The sequence below is a fragment of the Aedes albopictus genome, chromosome 2 (assembly GCF_035046485.1).
Source record: "Aedes albopictus strain Foshan chromosome 2, AalbF5, whole genome shotgun sequence".
Taxonomy (NCBI): domain Eukaryota; kingdom Metazoa; phylum Arthropoda; class Insecta; order Diptera; family Culicidae; genus Aedes; species Aedes albopictus.
Genome location: NC_085137.1, coordinates 398,997,171 through 399,020,177, shown reverse-complemented (window position 1 = coordinate 399,020,177; position 23,007 = coordinate 398,997,171). Strand labels below are relative to the sequence as shown.

The 23,007-nt window shown below is 37.8% G+C and overlaps 1 protein-coding gene across 2 annotated transcripts in view; it reads right to left on the bottom strand.

Annotated features, from left to right (window-relative positions):
- The window catches only part of LOC115253635 (putative mediator of RNA polymerase II transcription subunit 26), a 95,892-nt gene that overhangs the window by 6,411 nt on the left and 66,474 nt on the right, over positions 1 to 23,007 (bottom strand). Inside the window, exons 1-2 of one of the 2 annotated variants that reach the window (XM_029879333.2) lie at positions 13,551 to 14,764; positions 13,168 to 13,475 (exon numbers count right to left, since the gene is read on the bottom strand). In XM_029879333.2, coding sequence (XP_029735193.1) covers positions 13,168 to 13,475; positions 13,551 to 13,661 — 419 coding nt within the window. In that variant the 5' untranslated portion in view covers positions 13,662 to 14,764. Of the gene's footprint in view, positions 1 to 13,167; positions 13,476 to 13,550; positions 14,765 to 23,007 lie in introns of those variants that run through there. The other variant, XM_029879332.2, reaches the window with a different exon arrangement.

Sequence of the window (23,007 nt, the reverse complement as noted above, 5' to 3'; positions counted from 1 at the left end):
GAGATGGATATTATTTTAGATAAAAATTCAACCTACAAGTCATAATGTAAGCAACAAACATATAATTTAAAAAAAGATTGCTAGAATTCCGGGATTAAATACAATCATAAATTATTGAGAAAATGATATCTTTAAACGCACCAAAACTGGTACAAATCTCCAAGGGAATGTTTTATTTGAATTCAATTTTTACTAACAGTTTTCAGTCTTATCCAAAACCCCATCTTTCATAATATGAGCACAGATTATTATACTGAATAAGATTTGCAATAATCCCATAGAAATACGCAAAATATTGCGATGATTTACAGAAGTGCAAAAAACCGATGGTACGGAGAGAATAGAGACCACCGGTGCGAATTCATTGGCGACCGATCATTGTTTTACTCACATGGAAACGAACGACCGGTGCGAAAATGGGTTGATAACGAAATTAAAAATCGTTAACGACGTGCTGTTGCGTGTGTAGTATTAAGCCCTCGGGTGGGCTTGGTCTAAGGTACCGGCCAGAGAGGCGGCGCGGAAATTTGCACGCAAAGAAATAACAATCAATAATGGTCCACTGCACGAATTTATGCTGGCCTGCTTACTCTCACAGAAAATTTGACGTTTGAGCGGTGCCGCCACCTCTCAAACGTCAAAATTCGTGTGAGAGTAAGCAGGCCAGTAATAAATTCGTGCAGTGGACCATAAGGAGTAGAGTCAGTCTAGTTAGAGTCTGGCGGGCTGTCACTTTCGATCGGAGCCAATCGTGCATGACGTCACGATGTAGCGTTTATCGGTGAGGACACTATGCTCGATTGGCTCCGGTCGAAAGTGACAGTCCGCCAGACTCAATTATAGGGACTCTAATAAGGAGCTGTCAAATCAGGTCAAATCGTATGGGAAATCCTGAAGTTCTCCTACGAGGACCTCAAGATGCACCAATCTGCAACTGATTTCCCACCAGCAACAACAAATTTTCGCCCTATAACGGACGAGCGGAACGGCTGACGGAACGGAAGCGAGAAGATCATTTTGTCCCTGGCCAGCGGAATTCAAGAGTTCGATTTCAATCCGGATTTACCAATCTTCTTCAACGACGGCTACGCAAAGTATGAAGACATTTTTAACCCTTTCCTTCCCACGACTTTGAACGACTATACTGCCTATGATCGCATATCAGTCCCATATTTGCTGGGTTTCTTATTCATATGGGACAGTTATGCGATCATAGCAGTATATCTATACCAAAAAAGCTTTTCCAAAAAAGTGCTTGAATAAAAGTCATTGCAAATTGGCCATATTTCTCGAAATCAATGAAAAAAAAATTGGTTGTAAATCAATAGGTATTTGATTGTTTTTGAAACTAGTAGTTGGGAGTTGGGTTGCTCAAATTATGATAGATATAATTCATTTTCGGCTTCCTTTTGGGCAAATGCACTAATAAATTCGATCGAGTATCACCACCGTCGGTGGTATAGGGTGCCTGTACCAGTTATCGCACTACCTAAGGAAAACTATTTCTACAAACATAAGAAGAAGACTGACGAATGTCATCGATATGTCAAATGATTGATTTGTTTTCTTACGGTGTGTGACAATGATAGGAACCCTGTACCAGTTATGGACTTATAATTTGGGTTCCACTTCGCATTATTTACATGCATTCCTTATGGGATTTGCCATGACTGGTACACTATGGCGAAATAGGATGCAAGGAGGCCGAAAAGGTAAGGAAAATGATTTAATTCTATCATAATTTGAGGAAATTGTGAAGTTCGAATGGTTGTAATCATTTTTTGTGAACGTGACCTGTTGTTCACGAAATTTTTCTTGTTGATTTGCATTTATAGTTGATTTAAAGGTTGAATATCAACTGTGGCGAATTTGAGATACTATAGCCATAACTGGTACACTGAGCCTAACTATTATTCAACAACTGTTAAAAGGCTGAAAAGGCGCCTTCTCAAGATTCATGTTCCTTCCTACAACTCCAAAAGAAAAAGAACATCCAGTTCAATAAGCGACACGTAGCAATCCGCCGAGAATTTCAACCAAACGATTTCGCATGCGATTTGGTATTTACTGAATATCATTATGGCAATCACATATCTTGGAAACCCGGAGGTAACATCAAACGCAAAGGATTTATGAACTACAATGTGCTCTTGGACCTTGGTAGACTACAGAGTCAGACAGATACAGTCACATACGAATCAGTTTCGACCACGTGCAAACAATGATGAATCGGAAGCATCAGTTCTTACGTTTAGCTCAAAAAACAGTTGACAAGCAGGACGACGGGACAGCTAGTCCCTAATAAAGTTTAAAAGGTATTCCTGAAAAAAATGCTAGAAAAATTCCGAAAGAAATCAAAGAAGAAATTACAGAAATGACTTAAGGAATCATGGGAAGAACCCTTGAAAGAATCCCTGAATGAATCTTTGGAATCTTTAAAAGAAACCTCTATGAAATCAACAAAGATCTCCTGAAAAGACTCCCCGAAAGAAGCCTCGGCAAAATACCTAGAATAACCCGCGGAAAAAAACTTCAAAGGAGTCCCGGGATGAATCAATGAAGAAATTTAGGAAACAATTGGTAACGGAATTTCTGGAGCAGCCCTGGACACAATCTTGGAGAAATCCCTAAAGGATTCTTAAGAGAAGCTCCTAAAGAAAATGGAAACCCTTTCGGAAACAATCCCTGGTTAAATCTCTAATGGAATTCCGGGGAAAATGCCGAAAGATATCCATAAAAGAATTTTGTGAGAAATCAATGAAGAAATCCAGGGAGGCATCCCTGGACGAATCATTGACGGTTAGGAAAAATCCCCTATGTAATTATATGAAAAATTTCTGAAGGAATCCCAAATGCCAGAAACAATCGCGTGAGAAATCCTTAAAGGAATCTTGGGAAAAATAAATGAAGGAATGTCGGAACGAATTCCGAGAGAAATCTCTAAAATAATCTTTTAAGAATAAATTTTAAAAGTAAAAATGATAAGACGAAAACCCGGAAGTTATCATTTTTCGGAAGGCATTCTAATAGGAATTTCTAAAGAAAGCCTGGGCGGAATAAAAAATCCCAAGGGAAATCAATGAAGAAGTCTAAAAAGGAAAAGCAGGAGAAGTCCTTGAAAGAATCTCTGATTGAATCTCCGAAGGAGTCTCGAAAGGAAACCGAGGAGAAATCAATGAAGGAATCCCAGATTGGAGCCCGAGGGAAATACCTCAAGGAAAAAATCCAGGAAGAATCCTTGGTGAGTCTCTGATGCAGTTTAGGCATAATCTTTGAAAGAATCGAGAAAGGAATCTGGGAGAAATCAATGAAGAAATCCCTGATAGTGATGGAATGCCGGAAAATTTCCCTGAAAAAATACCAGGAAAATCCATAAAATAAACTCGGGAGGAATTCTAGACGGGATTTCAGAGAACATTCCGGAATAATCCTGCAAAATCCTGGAAGAATCCCTGAAGAATGTGCAGAAGAAAACCGTAAAGGAAATCTGGGAACGACCAACTAAGGGATCCCTCCAGGAATCCCTGATAGAAACCCAGCAGACATTTTTGAAGAACTCGCTAAAAAAATCTTGTGAGAAATCAATGAAGGGATAGCCAGCGGGTGGCATCCCTGGGAGGATCACAAAAGAAATCCCGGTAAAAATCCCTCAAAGATGTCTGGAGGAAATCCTAAAAAAATCCGGGGGAATTGCTAAAGAAATCCTTAGAAGAATTTTTGTAAAGATTTACTGAGAAATTCCTTCCTACCGGAAGGAATTGCAGGAGCAAACATGAAACGAATTCCTACAGGTTTTTTTTTTTTTTGCAAGAATTACACCTGGACACCTGACAAGAATCTCAAGGGGATACGGGACATCGCGTTAGTTTTGCTATCTTCCGTCTCTTTCATCAAATTTTGACGCAGAGTTTAAAATTTTCATTTTCAATGAGTGAAATTCAACTTGGATTTTGAAAATTCTCAACTGGGGGATCAAAATAAAATTCATTTTGGTGAATGAATTTTTAACCTATTGATTCATTTTTCTGTCACTGACAATTTTCACTGAGAAATAAAACTGGACCGTAACTTCCGATTATACTTCCAATCATCTCGAAACTTGTGTATACTAGTTAATTAGAATATTAATAATGTTCTCAATTTGTCCATTAAGTCGGATTGTGCGTCTGTGAACAGAAATTGGACATTTTACGACGTTCGAAAAAATATTCCTGACAGAGAATTTAATGAAAAAAGAGAGGCATTCAGCTGACAAGGAATGTGGCCAAACACGAATGAAAAAATGAGAATGTCAATCTTCACTTTCAATCTTCGAATTTTTTACTCTCTGCTTTGACGATGCAAATCTACAGTTCCAGTGGATTGATCTAATTGTGAACTTAGTCGATTGTTCATCACATATAAGCTGTAACAGTTGTAAAATCGGATAGTGACTGTGCGCAAATAGCAAGATAGAGAGAGAGTTTAAATTGAGCGGTGAGAGAAGCGTATAACAGTTTAGTTCATCCTAGGTGAACCACTTCTCCTTCATCCTGGTGAACCACTTCCCCTACTGAATTCATTTTCAACCAAATGAACACCTCCCATGGCGGATGAATACGGGAGATGAGTGTTTGCACCAGTAGACGTGCAATTTTGACCATTGTACAACTACGATGATTGCCAGATTTTGGGTGTCCAAATGGATATAGATCGCGGGCGAAAAGTTTAAATTAAAGAAATCTACCTACAGAAAGAGATAGAAGGTCTGGTTCAGGTTAGATGGACAGGAGGATGAAAGGGACAAAACTTTAGGCACATATAAAGATATAGTAACTTCCGCCAAGGATTTCGCGACGGTAGTAGTAAAATCTTGGTCTAAATGAGACCTTTGCCCACTCCAGATCTAAATCAGGCGATCATTTTACAGTCTGATTCCATCGTGACAAGTTGTTTTAAAAACCTGCAAGTCCAAAGGTGATAGGAATTTGCAACAGTTGCACGTGTGAAGTGTAAAGTGCCTGAAAGGTAGCTAGAAACCTTGTAAAGTTATTATAATAAGTTCTACTAGCTAAAACGTTTATTTTATTAGGACTAAAACTGGACTAAAAGTTAGAAAACGAAAAAAAAGTGTGTGAAACTTAAAACGAAACGAAAAGGTAGGAATAAAGTGAAGTTAGCTAGATATTGGGGTGATTTTAACACGTGGCTATCCATAGCCACGGGAAAGTGGCTTTTCCGTTTGGAATATTTTCATTCTCAGGACGGAAGTTGGTGAGCAAACGAGCCCGCCTCACCGAGCGAGCATCCCTAAGGGACCGCCACGAGGGCCGGTGAAGCCGGCGTGTGTTCAGCGTGAGTCCATCGTGAACCGGCGTGAATCCCCCGTCTGTGGAAGACTGACGAGTGACAGGGTCGAAGATCCTGGCGGCGCAAAACGTAAATCAAGCCGTTTCGAGAGCAGCTTCCGAGAACCACGTGCCCCGTCGACACCTGGTTCAAACGAGCATCAGCAGTAGGCCGTCCCTTATTTTGCAAAAATTGGAAATGTTAAAAGTTCGTTAGTGGAAAACAATCGTTTTAGCTAAGAAATGATCGTGTCAAAATTTGAAGTCCGTATCTCAAGGCTAAGTGGTCCCTCAAGGGGCCTAAAGTTGTCAAAAATTGTATGGGACCAAAAAAACATGAAATTTTTTTCGCCAAAAAAATACGCTATTCCACTAAAACCGGTGATTTTAGGACCCTGAAGGGCCAAAAATGTGCATAGATTTGCGATATCTCTACTCGTTTTTGAGTTATTGAACAAAATAGGATAAGTTTCCTTCGGAATCTAAAAAAATGGTCAAAAATGCTAATTTTTCAGTTGTTTTTTGTCAATATCTTGGAAACGAGTAGAGATATCGCAAATCTAAGCACATTTTTGGCCCTTTAGGGTCCTAAAATCACCGGTTTTAGTGGAATACCGTATTTGTTTTGTCGAAAAAAATTTCATGTTTTTTGGTCCCATACAATTTTTGACAACTTTAGGCCTCTTGAGGGACCACTTAGCCTTGCGATACGGACTTCAAATTTTGACACGATCATTTTTTAGCTAAAACGATCATTTTCCACTAACGAACTTATAACATTTCTAAATTTTGCAAAATAAGGGACGGCCTAATCAGCAGGATCGGATACGGGATAGCAGGTAGTCATCTCGTGGTCGCAATCAATTGGTGCGCGTGGGCCGAGCTAGCAACGCCCCCTTGCGATCCCACGAATCAGTCACGTCCCCACGAATCCGAAGCTTGGGGTGACCCGAGCGTATGAGTGACCAGCATTTGACGAAGGCGCATGAATGCCGGCGTCCCAGTATTGCGCGCAAACCCCAAAATTTTATTCCCACCTTTGGGTTTCCGCGCCGAAGACCCAGCGCCAGATTCGGCGACAAAGAAAACTGACAGCAGTCGCCGGACAGTTGGCAATCCTGATATTTGACGGCGGCCGCCCGGTAGTCATGGGAGTGGATTGTTGTCACGCAAATAGATCTTTTCGCTGAAAATGCATGTGTATTGAGTTATTGTTGACAGATTTTCTGCAGTGTTAGTGTGAAATTCAGCGGTTTTCTGTATCGCGTAAGCCTTCGCTGGAAGAAAACGTCATGTTGTTCAGCGAAGCAAGGAAAATTTTCAGTGAAAAAAGCAATACCACGTTTCCCGCCCATACACCGAGCACCAAGAGCGCAGCATCGGTAGCAGATCGGCCGCAACGAGAAAAAAGGTACCTATAGGTTAAGCCACACACACACCCCCAGGCAGGTTAGGGATTAGGGCCCATACGCAGAAACGATACCCATTGCGAACGATAAATACCACTGTAACCGAACAAACTGGCTTTCAATATAGATTATCCCTAACAGAACAGGCTTGCATGAGAAGGTCGGGTTGTTGAGTGTATTGTTTGAGTTGAGATTTGGAGTGAGTTTTTTTTATCGGTTGATTTCGTAGCCAAGGAGTGATCGGCTTTATTCGTTGGCGTTGGTGAGAGATCCGAGTAAAGTGTTTTGAGGTTTTTGATCGGACGTTCGAGTGATCCACAGAACCTGCCCTGAGCTTCATTCTCGGTAGTTAGTCGGGCGTAAAACACCAAGCTAGCAATCTGGATGTACGTTCAGATTGGCGAATAAGCTAGTTGCGGTTTATGAACCCTTGATTTCCGGGAAAATTCCCATTACAAAGCATACAAACGATCATATGGTCAGCCCATTTCATGAAGCAGGACTCAAGATTTGCATATTCAAAGTTTGAGTGCAATGATTGATGATTCTGATGACGCCCCGTAAAGCCTTGAGAAAAATACATGGAGAATTGTCACAAGGAATTGCTACATATTTTAACAGATAAATCCCTGCGGAAGACTTGTATGAAGATCAAGATATCCGTGATATAGATTAAGCCAAGTGCGATTATTTTTAACAGGACACCTTTTCGACAAATGGCTTTTATACACTGGAATGGTTTTGTTGAAGACATCATTTGGCATCATTTTTATATCTCTTCTCTGAGTCGAGATATCAGCGACAGTATTACATATTTATTATTTTTCTATCCAGTGTTCGAAGGATTATTTACTAATAATTCAATTACCGGACTAAGTTTGATCAGATATGTAAAAATATTTGCAGAAAATTTCCTAAAAGCCATCGGATAGACAGTGCCCGAAGCTCACGACCATCAAAAAATAAATTCTCTCCCGGTCACAGTGGTTCAGATTTAAAATACCTGGCAAAAATTCCCAAATCATAGTAGTCTGCTAGTTTTAGCCTAAATGAATGTGTTGGAACATGATTCAGCGCTCAATTTCATTTTAATGACATTTTCATTATTTGTCGATTTGTCGATTATTTGTCGACAAAATCCGAATAAAATGAAGGTTTTTCATACAATTTTACTATACACATATCATCATGGCGCTATTGTTTTGGCAGCTCTTGGCAGTTGCATTTTTTCTTAACCGATTCTGCATACATAAGCGAGCATTTGAACGGAATATCCCCACGGGGAGTAGCGGGGAGCGATTTGTAAGACACTTAAGTCGAAGTGTAAGAATTTCTCATACTAATGACATGCAATGACAATTTTGAAGCCAAAAGTGTTATTTTGATCTCTCGCTCCATTGCAGATACACAAGAACTTACAAATAAACCTTTGAAAGCAATTGAATAACGTATATTTACATAGGGGAACTTACGTATTTTCGGCAGTTTTGTTCTCTTCGTCATGAGGGTTTTTTGAAGCCTGTAGGTCTCAGAGTTGGCCTCAAATCCTTCCCAACCAAGCTGAGTTATATGCCCAAATTTCAGGCAATTCGGCTCACAAAAATCCCCATAACGAAGAGAACAAACCTGCCGATAATACCCTTCGTCACCCTACTTTTGTAGTGGTTAAACTTGTTTGTGTTCTTTATCAAAAATTCAGTACTTTTTCCATCAGCAGCTATTCAACGCTGTAACAAGATACAAAATCAATATTTCCATATTTTTAAAGGGCCAGTCCGTGCTCCTGTTATTAAGGATAAATGCTCGATATACTTTTTCCCTTACATACATGTTCAAAAATTGAGTTTCTGCCAGCTTTTCCCAAAATAGGACCATTGTGCGGTTTGACATACATGCACATTGCACACATTGCAGAGACGTCTAGATTTCCATCTAATTCCATTCGAATGTGATTTGGACTATGATTGATCCCTTTCCATGTGCATTAGTGGAATCGAGTTTAGTTTTGTAAGGTTACGGAGATAGTCAAATGGCTCCGTAGCTTGAAGGAAACCCAAGTAACCACAAGCACTATATTATAACATTAATTCAATCGTATTATAGTTTAGCTAATGCGAGATAACTTTTATTCTACACCTGTTAAGTAATTAAGCGTTTAATCTACATAATGAAAGCATTGAAGCATTATGGGATTTTGACAGTTCGGTATGGTTCCATAGGACCGTTGTTTAATGCTTCATTGCATTACCATGTTAAGGACAGACTTGTTAGAGTCCCAAAATGGCCGCCAAAATGGCCGATTTTGGCACCTACTCACGATTTCGAGTACACAAATCTCTTTGTAAACAAAATTAGCACACCTGATCTTCTTATTTTAAGCTTATTACAAGTGAGCAAGAACAGAATAATAAAATGCACTGTTGTTCGAAGCTTGCTTCTTGAGATTTGTGCGTCTGAAGTTCTGATGCACTGTTGAAGCGGGATTTCAAGACGTTTGTCCTTAAAAGCTTTACGGCAACCAATAATGCAATTCCTTAAGGATTTATTACTTTATATATGCCTTTACTAATGCTTTCATCGTTGTAAACAGAAAAAAAAATCAGTTCGAAAAAAATCTGTACAACCATTCAAAAACCAAATTTTCATGGATTGCTGCGTAGAACTTGGACTATCATGCTCAGATGTTGCTGTTTGAAAGTTTATATTGTGTATGTTTTTTTTGGGTTTCTGGTTGGAACATGAAGACAAGGGAACAGAGGGAACAAAAATTATGTGAGGTTGAGGTATTGGTTTCCTTAAAAAACATAGTGCCCCAATTTCATAAAAGAAATGGTAGAAGTGAGCACGTATGAATCAACGCAGAATAATTTATATCTTTATAGGTATTATCTTCGTTTATGGAATCAATCGGTTCTGTAATCGCGAATGAATTTGGGAGAGTAAGATAACTGATGGCATTCACCCCAGCACAGCTTTTTAGAGCTGCTGAAAACACAACTCAATAGAGCACGAGCTGAGTATACGTTATTTTATGTTGCACATTTTTTCAGGTGCAAAATACATGGTAGTCGTAGCACAGCGTTAACGCGTCCGAGTTTCATCGAGGTCCAGTTTCAGCAGTCTAGGTTCAATTCCCGAAACAGAATAAAAAACATCAGAGTGAAAATATCGGAACAGGTATGAAAAAATAAAAATAGACAGAAAAATGAAAAAAAAATACTTTTTTTCTTTTGTTGATATGATGCCTTAAGTATGCATTCCATACTATTTCATTGCATTAGCAATATGGTACATGCATTTTATATGCTTTAGCGATCACCACAGTAAAGCTTGCTTTAAATCAACAATAGTAGCGCAACTTTCGACTTTAAACCTACTTTAATGGTGCCTCAGGGTGTCTACTCGATTGCGAAGATGAAATTCCCTGATTTTTCCAAGTCTTAGAAAATAATTCCAGGATCACATAGTAATCACTCCAGTAACTAGAACGAATCATCAAATTTGCCATATACAAATCAGAAAAAAAAAATCTGAATTTGACTAGAAGAAATCTGTGGCGGCATTACTAGATCTATTTCAGGTTGAACTTCTGGCAGAAATGGAGCAGCTCCAAACATTTTCGGTGGATAAGATAGGATTTCATATAAAAGTTGGTGCAAATGTCTATTTAAGGACAACCTTCTTGAATTCCGATTTCAATCTTGCACCAGAAACCTAGATGCACAATTCTCAAGAAATAAACTTGCAACGATAGTGTAATTTTTATTTTATTCTTGCTCACTTGTAAAAAAGCTTAAAATGAAAATATCCTTCGCGCGGGTTTTTGGTTATGAGATTTGTGCACTTAAAATCGTGGCGGCCATCTTGGTATTCTAGCGAACTTGTTCTTAAATTATTGACAAATCAATAGGATTTTTTTCGTAATTCATTGAGATGTTGGTGAGAGTCTTCAAAAAATGTTGGCAAAAATTTATGCTATACATATATAAAAAATTAGTGGCATACGTGGGACCGCGTATAATTCGCGAACGGAACATCGGATTTAGGTTGTCTTTGTTTTGTTCTGTTAATTTTCACCCAAGGAAGGTTTATGAAGCAAAAGACTTAGAAATTCTAAGTTAGAATATTGAGATTTTTTTGCAGTTTGACAGGGAACTGGTTACGAAACTCAGTAGACAATACAATGTTTGCTTTTGCTAGATTTGTTTTAATTTTTGATGGCACAGGATGATAATGTCGTGTAGAAACATATAAAAATTTTAAAAATAAATAGGTAAATAACTGGTGATCGATCGACTGTAAAGTTTAATCTTATGATTTTCGGCAACGCAGTCTTTATTATATTAAACGAAATTTAAGCTATCCAGTGTCGAAACGTCGGGCAGATAGCTTAAATTTCGTTTAATATAATAAAGACTGTGTTGCCGAGAATCATAAGAATAGGTAAATAACTTTTTGCAACATTTCAACAGAAACTGTCGACATTTATGAAAACAGTCTGATTCCGAAATTATTCGAAAAGTCTATTTATAAATTTCTTAAAAAAACACTACCATTCTAAATTCCATCAACCTATATTTCTTTAAATATTTTCTGAAAATAAAAACCTTCAAACTATTATTCAGAACTACTCCTACAATATCCTACACTTTAGAAAGCTCGCCATGGGTTGACCGGTTGACCCATATTTTTCTTCTAGCAGTTAACCAAGTTTTAAGGGATTTGTCAAAAATAATGTTTAAGAATAATCAAGGATTTGCACGATACTCTTCCAGAGATTATTTAGAAATACTTCTAGAAAGTCGTACACAAATTTGCCGAGTTTAATGTCTAAAAATTTCCTCACGGTATGTACCTTAAGAATCCTTTATAAGTTACACAAGCAATTGCGTCATTTTTAGGGAGTGTCACCAGAAGCTAGACTTGCAATTCTTTTGGATAATTCCACTCCCTTCTATCATCATTACTACTTTTTAGATATTTTTCTGACAGTTTGTTTAAAGCAATTTTCTATTTTCTGGTAGAGCTATGTTAAGATTTCTGTCAGACATTTTTCCAGGACTTATGGATCTGTATTCGATCATTTATAAATGTTTGAGTACTGTCTACAATTTCCGGCAGATTTGTTCATCACAGCGTTCCCCTAAATTCAAAATGAAGCCAATAAGGAACTATTAGAATTTTTTTCCCAGCTTCGGTCGCCAACTCCCCTCAAAGATCTTTTAAAACCAATTCCATGAGATCTGAAGAAATTTATTCCAGAAATGCAAACAATGGCTCTATATGTTTCTCCAAGAACGTTATATTGATCAATTTCAAATTAGTTTCAATAAAATTCCTTACTATCAAAAAATTCCCTGATTGACTGCAGAATTCCCTGATAATTCCAGGTTTTTTCCAGGGTAAAGAAAATTCCCTGATAATTCTAGGTTTTCCAGGTTTTTCCAGGTAGTAGACACCCTGCTATATGACAAAACAACTTTATATCGCATATCATATAATACGCTATAAAGCGAAATTAATGCTCTACATCCAGCGTCATGGTTACTTGGAAAGAAGCGCCCGTCTAGTGAATTGGGAGTCGTTGGTACGATTCCCAACGGAGCGCGTGGATTTCTTTTTGCTAATCAAATCTGAAATTGTTAATTACAGTTAATTACAGCCGCGTAAATGAAAACTCCATACAAAAAAAAATCATCGTCTTATTTTTGCATGATTCATCGAGAAATGGTGAGACTTTTTTAAGCGGTTTTTCGAAATTTGAACTGAGTTTTTTTTACGCGGTACGTATCCCCCGCGTAAAAAAACCTGACTGTAAATATGTGTTTCTGTTGCGTGCATGGTTGTCAAAACATTAAACGTTTTGAGTCATAGTTGTTTAAAATGTTCAAAATTTATTTTAATTCGGTTCATTGGATCTGGAGATACGAAATTTGAAAATGGTTATAAGATAATCCTGAATTTTACTAGTATCGCTCTAACATTATGTATAATAGCCCAGTCTTGCCCAAATTTGCACCATAAATATAGACTACTAATATACTACCTTAAATTAAAACTTTGAGAATTTTTGATGCAATTTACGAAAAGTTACACCTAGATGGACACTTTTTGACAAATGAAAATTTTGTAGATCGTAAATGAATACGTTTCGAAAAGCATAGGTTTTGATTAAAAACTTAATTTTCCTTAAATAATCAACTTCCAAATGTCTATGTTTTTGTTCGCCTTCTGCATTTTTCCCCAAATTTTCATTTAACACATTGTTAGTTTCCGTAGAATTTGTTTACAAAAAATCCTTTGAACTGGTCAAAACTAGTGCACGTATACACCCCATATAAAAAAAACCTATACATTGCGTAAAAGATTAAGGTGTAAAAAACACGACCAACATCTGGCTTGAACAAGAACATATCAAAGTGTCTACTCACGTGTCCGGATCGACGTCCCCGTTCGGCGCCCGGGGCCTTCGGATCTTGATGTGCTTGTTGAGGAACTTGAGCTTATCCAGCAGGGGCCACTCGCTACAGTTGACCCCGTTCTTCATTATCCGCCGCTCGACGGTGAACCGACAGCGGAAGTAGGTCATCCGCTTCTTGCACTGGTCCACGTTCATCTCGCACAGCCGGCTCAACTCGCGCCAGGCCTTCTCCTTCTTGGACTGGAACTTGTAGTGCGGGTGGCTTTTGTCGTACAGCACCGGCATCCGGCGGTAGTATTCGCACAGTTTTTCATCTTTCTGCAAGTGGGAGGGGAAGAATGATGGTTTGTGTTAAAATCGTCGAAACTTTATGAATGGTGGTATGTTTAGGACCTCTAAAACATCAACGAACGTAAACGCCTCCTTGGGTTGATTATCCACGATGGGAGATAGATTGCTTGTCACGAGGTGCTGCTCGAGAAAAGCAGCAGGATAATTCATCATTGCGAGAGAAAACTTCCAGAACCGACTTAGGACAATAGAGCGTGTGTGTATCAATAAGTCCGAACAACAAATGAGTATTTATATTGCACTGAGAGGTTGAAATTGAATGTTTAAACTAAAAATCCAGCGCAAATACGCACACTCGCAAACGCGCCTTTTGAATAGTCTATAAGCTCGCATACAAACCAACAACGTACAAAGAAACGAAAAAGCAAACAAATGGAAATTAATATTCGTTGGCTGGTTTAATTAAATAAGCGCAAGCCAGCAAGGGAAAAATAACATTAACATTTGAGTTTGTGGGTTAGCGTATAGTTAACGTCGCAGCAGGCCAACCAACAACGTCGAGAACCGAGAATGAAAGACTCTTTTTATAGCACTTTTAAACAATCTACGCGCGCGATGCGATGTCAACAGGCCCGACCGCATGGTCCACTAGCACTAGGTAGGCGGCGAGGAAAGTGTTTTCCGTTGTATTCAGCGGCACACTGCGATCTCTTCACACTAGAGGTTCATCAGTACATTATAACAACCAAGCCATGCCGGGAGTGGAATAAACCACTGTGTATGGAGCTCGTATTGTGTAATTTTACGATAGCGTTCAACTTTCTTTGACTTCTAATCTAGATCCAACACAACACTGACTGGAATCGAAAATAAGTGGACTAAATTTGTTCACACAGTGTTGCTCTCGTTCCGAGTTATAAAAGCACTGTAGTTCGGGAAGAAAGACCTCGTGCAAGCTACATATTCACGTAAACATCTATTACAAATAACTAGATATGTGTGCGACGACTTGGACGACTACTCGGTACGCTATCTGTTCTATTCGCTTCGTTGTGTAACAAACTGGCGATTTTATTTTTTTTTCCGATCGATAATATTATTTTCTGTTAGCAACTTCTCCTTCTATATTTGTTCGACACTTTTCACAAAGACTAGAAGTAGACTGACTGCTTGAAGTTATATTATTTCTCGTTCTCATATAAACTGTTTCTTCCCTTTATGCCGCAAACTCCGGGAACAATTTCGACCCGACTGAAGGAGAAGAGGCGGCAGCACATTCCCGGGCTGTTGTATAGTATTATAATAATAAAAGAGTCTCAGCACTTCTGGGCCATATAGCTGCTGCGGCAGTTGTGAGTTCAGTTCAGTTCAGTTCGTTCGCTCTTTTGAATTTTATTGTTTGTTTAATCTTTTTTACCTTCTTCTATTTCTGTTCGTTTGTTATTATACTTTGGTTGTATTTTTCAACCCTCTACCTCGGGCTGATAATATGGCTCACCCTCGGCTCAGCAAATGTGGCCTGCTGTATGACACATGCACATGCTCGGAGTCGTTACTTTTATAGGGTAAATGAACGTGTGTTAAATATTATTACCTCTAAATTTTTGGAGAGCCACGACAGTGCGGCTTTTGTTTTGGGGGATTTAGATAACATGTTACGGCTTTTGATGTAGAGACTGTTTCGTTCTGTCATAAACGCAACGAGAATACATACTAATACAATGCCGATCTTTCAAGATGTATGATTTATGAAAACAGAAGATATTCATTTATGCGTTGAGGATTTCATTGAACGTAGGGGGATTAGGGGCATAATGGACACCCTAAGCAAATGAGTACGTTAGGCCTGCATAATAGATAAAAACTTGACATATTATCAGTTGGCTTGCAACTTTAACTTGTTTCCTACGTATTTTAACCATTTACAGTAGGTGAAATGTCTTAATTGTGAAGAAATAATGAATTGTAAACCGTGTGTTTTTTAGGGCTGGCAGGACCTTTACGGGGCGAAATGGACACCCATCGGGGCATAATGGACACCCCTGCATAGTTTATGCTAATTCTTTAATGACATCGACCAGTTAAGTAATTTGCCTACCTACGGAGATCAATACCACAGATATAATGCTCCATCTTAGACGAGTTTACATAACATCAAAGTTAACTAAATAAACTTTAGGCTAAAATAATCGGATTGATTTTTTCCAAACACTCTAAAGCGCCTAACAGTATGCAACGCGCGTACATCCATTCGTAATTGCCAATGTTCATTGCACCCCGAATCGACTACAACATTAAAATTGCTATTTTGAGTAAATTCCGATCAAAAATATATACTTCATCCATTGCTAAATCTGCGTATACATGTAGATAAAGTAACAATTCACTTGTTTTTATGGTGGACACACTCAAACGCTTGTAATATGTTATTTGCTGCCGCTTCGAAATTATAAGAATTTCATCATATGACAAACATATTTTAATTTCAATGATATGTTGATTGTTTTGGAGGAATATAAATAGTACTTTTGAAAAATAGAACAATGACTTGTTTCCTTACACTTATGCTTTAAAAGGTTAACATAAAAGTCAACGGTTTCGGCAAAAACAGGGGTGTCCTATAACTATAACTTTTATTACACTTTTGATAGGCATGACATGGGTATTTCATTTTATGAGATTTATACGCAACTATAAATAAGAATAAATATATACTTCATCTTCTTCTTGGCGTGACGCCAACAATGGGACAAAGCCTGCTTCTTAGGCTCTGTCTCAATTGAGATATTAAAAATAATTTTAATCAAATTTGACAGTTCGAAAATTATTTCAAAGCTCGAAAATCATTGTGCTGTCAAATTTAATTTTTTTTCTGGCCCAATTTAAACACGTCAATGTTGATCGATGTTGACAATGTTCCCTTACCAAAAATGATTCCGCTCAAAAATGAAAACTTGTCGGAAAATTTAAAAACAAAATATTATTTTGCCTTGAAATTTCTTCGATGCTTTCCTCATTTCTTCCTCCAAGTTGCCTCTCACTAGAAATTCTCACTGATGGTTCTTCCGTAGCACAATTTCTCCAGCATGTGACTCTTTAGGGAGATTCCTGGAGAAACTTCCGGAAGAATATAGAAGAAATTTGTGAGGAATTCCTGACAAAACTTGGAACGGATAAACCGATCAGCATGACTCTTGCACGGTTCGACCCGTATTCTTGGTGGCAGTGTTTATATGTGGAAAAAGTTATCAAAATTATCAAAAATATGAAAATAGTGAAGTTAATGTTTTTCAATGAGCTGGGAAGAAATTCACTATGATCGAAATAAAACTAATCTAGAGGGCGGTCAACAGCTGTAAAATTTTGCCGAGGCAGCTAAATATAAAAATGTGTTTGAATCCCCTTTGAGGGAAAATAACTTAAATACTGATTTTTTTATGAGCAGGGAAGAAAATCAACACGATTGAAATATTTATCTAATGCCGACTTCTTGAACAATATTCAACGGAAAACACTTCGCTATACGTCACCAATCAAGCTACGGACTTCAGCAGGATAAAGTACAATTAATCTAAATTTCATCCATACCAAATCCATACACATATTTCTATGATAAAAATGATTACATTATATTTATTACGGACGCATAGACGGGCCCACCTCAAAATCGAAGCAAGAGAGAAACAGAGAGAAAAGCGCAAGCCGATATGTAAACAAACACCAGTGGACAAGCGTGCGCATGCGCGAGCCGATGAGGACGAAAATTATCGTTCTGTCAAATATAAGTCTGCTCTGGAGCAGAATTATTTTTGACAGTTCAAAAATCAAGGAAAAATAATTTTCGAACTGTCAAATTTAATTAAAATTATTTTTAATATCCCAATTGAGACAGACCCTTAGTTTGTTCCATGAGCACTTCCACATTTATTTTGTGAGAGCTTTATAACTTTTTTTACAGCCGTCGGATCACTTCGCGGTCTTCGACAAAGTTCTTTGGCATATAGTCACCTACAAAAATACCAAAGGGTTTATTCATTGAACGCTCACAGCGCCACCTAGCGGCCAAATTCGAAAACTTAAAATTTCTGCATACATTTGGCCAAGTTTTCCCATACAAACTTCAAGCGTTTTGAGCGCCCCCTTAGGCTCAACCGATTTTGCTCAAATTTTGAACGTAGCTTCTGGGAGTCCAAAATATCTGATTTAGGAGGTAAGACTTGGCATTTTTCGAAATTTTTGTTTTTCATATAAGTGTGGGCCACCCTAGTGGAGATGATATGCGTACATTTTACATGCGCCTAAATGGAGGCATGCACGCATATGGCCTCTACTTTATCATCTTATGCAACATCTTATACGATTACTAGTTGTCTGGGTAGTCACATTTAGTTCAACATGTAAATAGCCTTTTGGCATTGTACTCTACCGACTGTACCCAACTAACATTTATTGTGAATGTAAACGTCAACAAAGCGTCCTCAATAGGACTTGATGCTGAGTTACTGTACTGTACATATGGACGGAAGCTTCTATGCAAGCCCTATACCAATGAATCTGCCGAACTTAATCCACATGTACACTCCCCTGCAAAAGTTTGGGTTCACCCCCTCAAAAACATGGAAATGTTTTTCGGTCATATCTCAGTCATCTTTCATTTAATCCACTCGTTCTTAGACTCGATCGAAAGATAAAGACACAGACAAACAGACGTAACACCTTGAACGATCTTCATGGAAATCCATCGCCCAGTTCACACTACCATCACCTGGTGGAAAAGTTGCACGAATCACTGTGTTGTGCAATATCGTCAACAGAAGGCACTAGTGAGAAACGTCAAACGCATAGAAAAACGATGCGCGCGCCTCTGGTTGTGAAAGCCACAACTATGAAAAATTAAAATAATCGTTAAAAGCGTGGTCGATGGAAATTTCGCAAAGTGTTACGTCTGTTTGTCTGTGATAAAGAGTTAGATTTGATTCGTAGGTACTTTTCACCAATTTCATTTGAAATTTTTAGTATAAAATGTTTACCTAAACTTACATGTTTTTCCTAAATCTGTACGAAAAATTGTTTTCCATGTAATTCAAAATTGGGTCGACCAAATTATAAAATTAAAGTTGCATTAGAACCCTATTTCTATCCTCTTTTGAGAGTCATTCATTAGATTTTAGCGGAAAAATTCATAACATAATTTAAATTATCGAGTTAGGTTTACAAGCCATCGTGCAAAAGTTTGGGGTCACCCCTTAGTATGCTGCATCGTGCAAAAGTTTGGGGCCACATTCCAAATCAAGTCTGAGTCGGATTTTTTTCAAATCGTAATTTTTTTTGGTGCAACTTCAATTCTTTCTTTGGTAGTTTTGCCATTCAACTGGTAGTTTTGCCATTCATAACACAGAAATTGTTATGAAATGTTCATAAACTAAGTTCTAGATTAAGTTAAGGTAGAAAATGGTATATAAAATCCATACTAAATTAGCTAAGTACGTTATACAGGGGTTCCTGAGTGCAAACTTTTTAAAGGATGATAGAGCACCATAAATGGTGAAAAAAATTGTTCTACGCATATGGTCAAATCTCAACCGTTACGTAGTTATTGAACTCTCCATGTTTTTGACTCTTATTGCCTTAACTGGCTATAGCTTGAAAATGGTCAAACTTTTCGCAGTTTTTTTTACCCTTATTCGAAAGATTATTGAATTTTCTATCAAATGGCATCTTTGAACCGATTGGTTCAGTTAAATAATTAAGTTTTCTAGAGCAAATAGCTCAAAAGTAGTGTGTTTCAATTTTTTTTTGTCAATTATCTTTGAAAAATGCGTAATAGTATGAAATTCTTTCTTTGGCAAAGTTGTGGCCCCTGTTCCACTCTACAATTCGTTCTTTGACATCAAGCTTCTATCTCTTATCGTTTTCTTGCAATGTCGCATTTTAGATCATAAAATTTGCAATCGTCATGGTAAGCACTTTTTTGCGCACTGTGCCGCACATTTAAATCAAAATTGCAAGAAAACGATTAGAGTTAGAAGTTTTGCGTCAAAGAACGAATTGTAGAGTGAAACAGGGACCACAACTTTGCCAAAGAAAGAATTTTAAATTATTACGCATTTTTCAAAGATAATTGACAAAAACCAATTAAAACACACTACTACTACTAAAAGTAATTGTGAGGAACAATATGCAATATTTATTATTTAGACAAAAATTCGACCAAACCGCTGAATTCTTCCAATAACTTTCATATAAAACTGCGTCCTATTGAACACAAAAATCGGTTAAGTAATATTTCTAGGTTTTTTCTAAGAGTTATTTTTGAGTTAATTGCAAGAAATTGCTTCGAAATTACCACCTAACATGACATCCAAACACTCTAAAAATCAGGGAGTCCAAACATTCTATAAAAAAATAGAAGTCCAATCAGTAATTGTCTATGACCGTCAAATTTCTCAAACCTATTTTAAACTGAAGTTAGACGTCTGTATTCTGTGCTGGTGGTGTAGTAATGTTGAGATTTCGAATTTGTATCCATGATTCTTCCTTAAATTCCTTCAAGGATTTCTTTTTGGATTTCTATCGCAATTCATCCTTTGAATTCTTTCGGAGTTTCTCATAGAGTTCATCCTGCAAATACTTCATTAATCGCATTTTAAAGCGTTTTTTCCTGGAGGTTGGTTTTCTTGAAAAAATCCTGCAAGAAATCCGGGAGAGACTATTACAGAAATCCGAAAAGGTTCAGATTCCGGGAACAGTTCTGGGAATATCTAATGAAAACCTGTAAAAAATAGTCTCAGGTATCTTAATGCAAGAATTCCGGTAAACAAATTCAAGGAAAAGTCTTAAAAAAAGGTCGGAAAGAAATCACGGGAAGCAATAGGTCTTGCAGAAATCCCAAAAGGCATCCCGGAAAAAATATATCAGGAGAAAGTCCAGAATAAATTCAGATACACTTTGAGAAACAACAGGACCAACACCGAAAAGTAGCTTTTGAGAGTGTAGTCCCGGGAGAAATTCCGATGGAAATCTCAGGCAAAACTTCTATCACAGACAAACAGACGTAATACTCTTCAAAACGGCTTGGCACATGCTGAATGATGCAAACGAAAATTACAGGCAATTTGTGTAGTAGTGTGCGTGTCAGCAAAACGTCAAATCGAAATCCATCATGGCCGACAGTGTCGCGCGCGGTTCTACCAACAGGTTGCAGTGTGCTCATAAAAATGATACCGTTTTTGATAAAGTTTTTGATGAATTTCCTCTAAGAGTTACGTCTGTTTGTCTGTGCTTCTATAGAACCTACAGAAGAAAACTCATGGAAATTTCTTTAAAAAAAATTAAGGATAAATTTCGAAATAAAAACTGCAAAATCATTAAATGAGCTCTAGTATAAATCTCAGGAATAGCAACGCCAGGAGAACTCTTGGGAAGACCTCCTTGGGAAGTCCCACAGGAAGGAATTGCGGAAAACCTTCAAGAGGAAGCCAGAGAGAAACTCTTGTGAAGACCTAATGATAAATCCTGATAGAAAAACCACGAGTATGTGTTAAGGAGAAACGCAGAGGAAATCCGGTAATACCGGGAAAACCACTGGAAGAACTTCTGCAGGATCCCCGTAAAAAATCCAGGAGAAATCGTCCAGACTTTATTATTTCTGGAAGCTTATCAATAAATAATTTTGTAATTGCATGTTAGAATCTTGGAAAAAATGCTGGTAGGAATCCGGATGACTCTCCGGGAGCAATTCAAAGAAGAATGGCGTGAAATCCTGGGAGGTATTCCCAAAAAAGTTCCAGAGAGAAACCCTGACGGAATTTCTAAAGCACAAATCCTTGTAGCAGAATTTCTAAATGGAATTAACACTACACATTCAACAACTTTTACTCATACCAACAAAGTAGTAAGCCTTACTTCTGAGTAGATCTACAACTAAAAAAGTTCGCAACTTTTTACTCATACGCCCCATATTTTTTTTATTTTCTATCGGTGGAAAATTGAATGAGTATTCAAAATATTCCTTGAGTATTCCTGGTTTTCCCCGGGCAAATAAAATTTCCTGAGGATTCACGATTTTCCAGCTTTTGTCAGGTGGTAGACCTGTTTAACGAGGAATGAGAAAATATACAACGGGGGGCAGGAGAATTCATTTATGGGTTCTCCCTTACATAAATATTCTGGACTGACCGGAATTCGAACCCAGGCAATCTTACTGAATTTATTAAGTCAAAAGTATGAGAGTGGGAGTGAGATAGATATTTTTGTAGTAAGCCGTAATGTAATCTGACAGTGCTTTCACAGACGAAGAGACGTAAAACCTAGAATGACTTTCGAGAAAATCCATCGCTCAGTTCACACGAAGGCGCACGTGAGAAACGTCAAACGCAAAGAAAAACGATGCGCGCGCCTCTGATTGTGAAAGCTACATGAAGATTTAAAATAATCGTTAAAAGCGTGGTTGATGGAAATTTCGCAAGGGTTACGTCAGTTTGTCTGTGGTGCTTGTTTCTATTCTTTTTGAGTAGTTAGTTATCATCTCATTCACTCGTTAGGATTGAGGAACTTGAGAATATTATCACATATTGAGGACCTACATTTAAGTTTTTTGTTTTGAAACTAATCTTTGGCTTTTATTTTTTTGTGAAATTATGTTTATTTTATTGAAACTTGACTATTGAAACACATTTATGTGAAGATTTAAATTGTGAGACACCTTGAGCGTGCACGGGTAAAACTTAATTTATGTATTAACAAAACGTAATCATTTCAGTTTGAGTAGGATAAACAACGATGGTAATAAAGGTACCATTACTGTTCAATCTGCTTGCTAATTGACATAAGTGGCAATTGACAAAAGACAATCGAACAAACAGAGCATGTATTCTTGATTATCTGTTCGTCTATGTATCATAATAACATATTACAGGTAAACCGCAAAACTGTAAATGATAATTTCCCATTATGTTTTTGAACTTCAATTAGGTGCAGAACGGAATACCTAATGCAGGTAACTCATTCCAAACCTTCATAATAGTCGTCATGATCATTATACACACCTTTGTGGGTGGATAATTGATGTCATTTTGAAAACAAAAAATAAAACTGTTATCTGTCTCTGCTTATTGGTTGCCATCTGGTTGGCCATCATATAGAAGCAAACCGCATCATCTTTTTGCACCTCACATTTGTTAGTATAAAGAGACATACCATCTCATCAGCTAGGTATGTGACTAGCAAACGTAGATATAGCCTCTCCAGTCAGCACCAGGCCAGTAGAAATAGAAAATCTTCTTGAATAATTTCTCCGGGTTTTGCCCGGACTGCGACTGCGCAGACTTTTATTAATTTATAAATTTATTTCTATTTTACTGCTTGCTTCTTTACTAGGTATTCAACTTGCTTGCGTTGTTCGTGGTTCATGTTTTTCCATCTAACAAAATGTAAAAGCTCCCACTTTTAAGACCGGGGGTAACTTTTAACGATGTTTTACTGCTCCGGCCAGAGCTTTCGTTCCGTGGTACCTTTTGGGTGGCACACATAGGGTAAGCGATGTCGCCGGTGAGGTCGA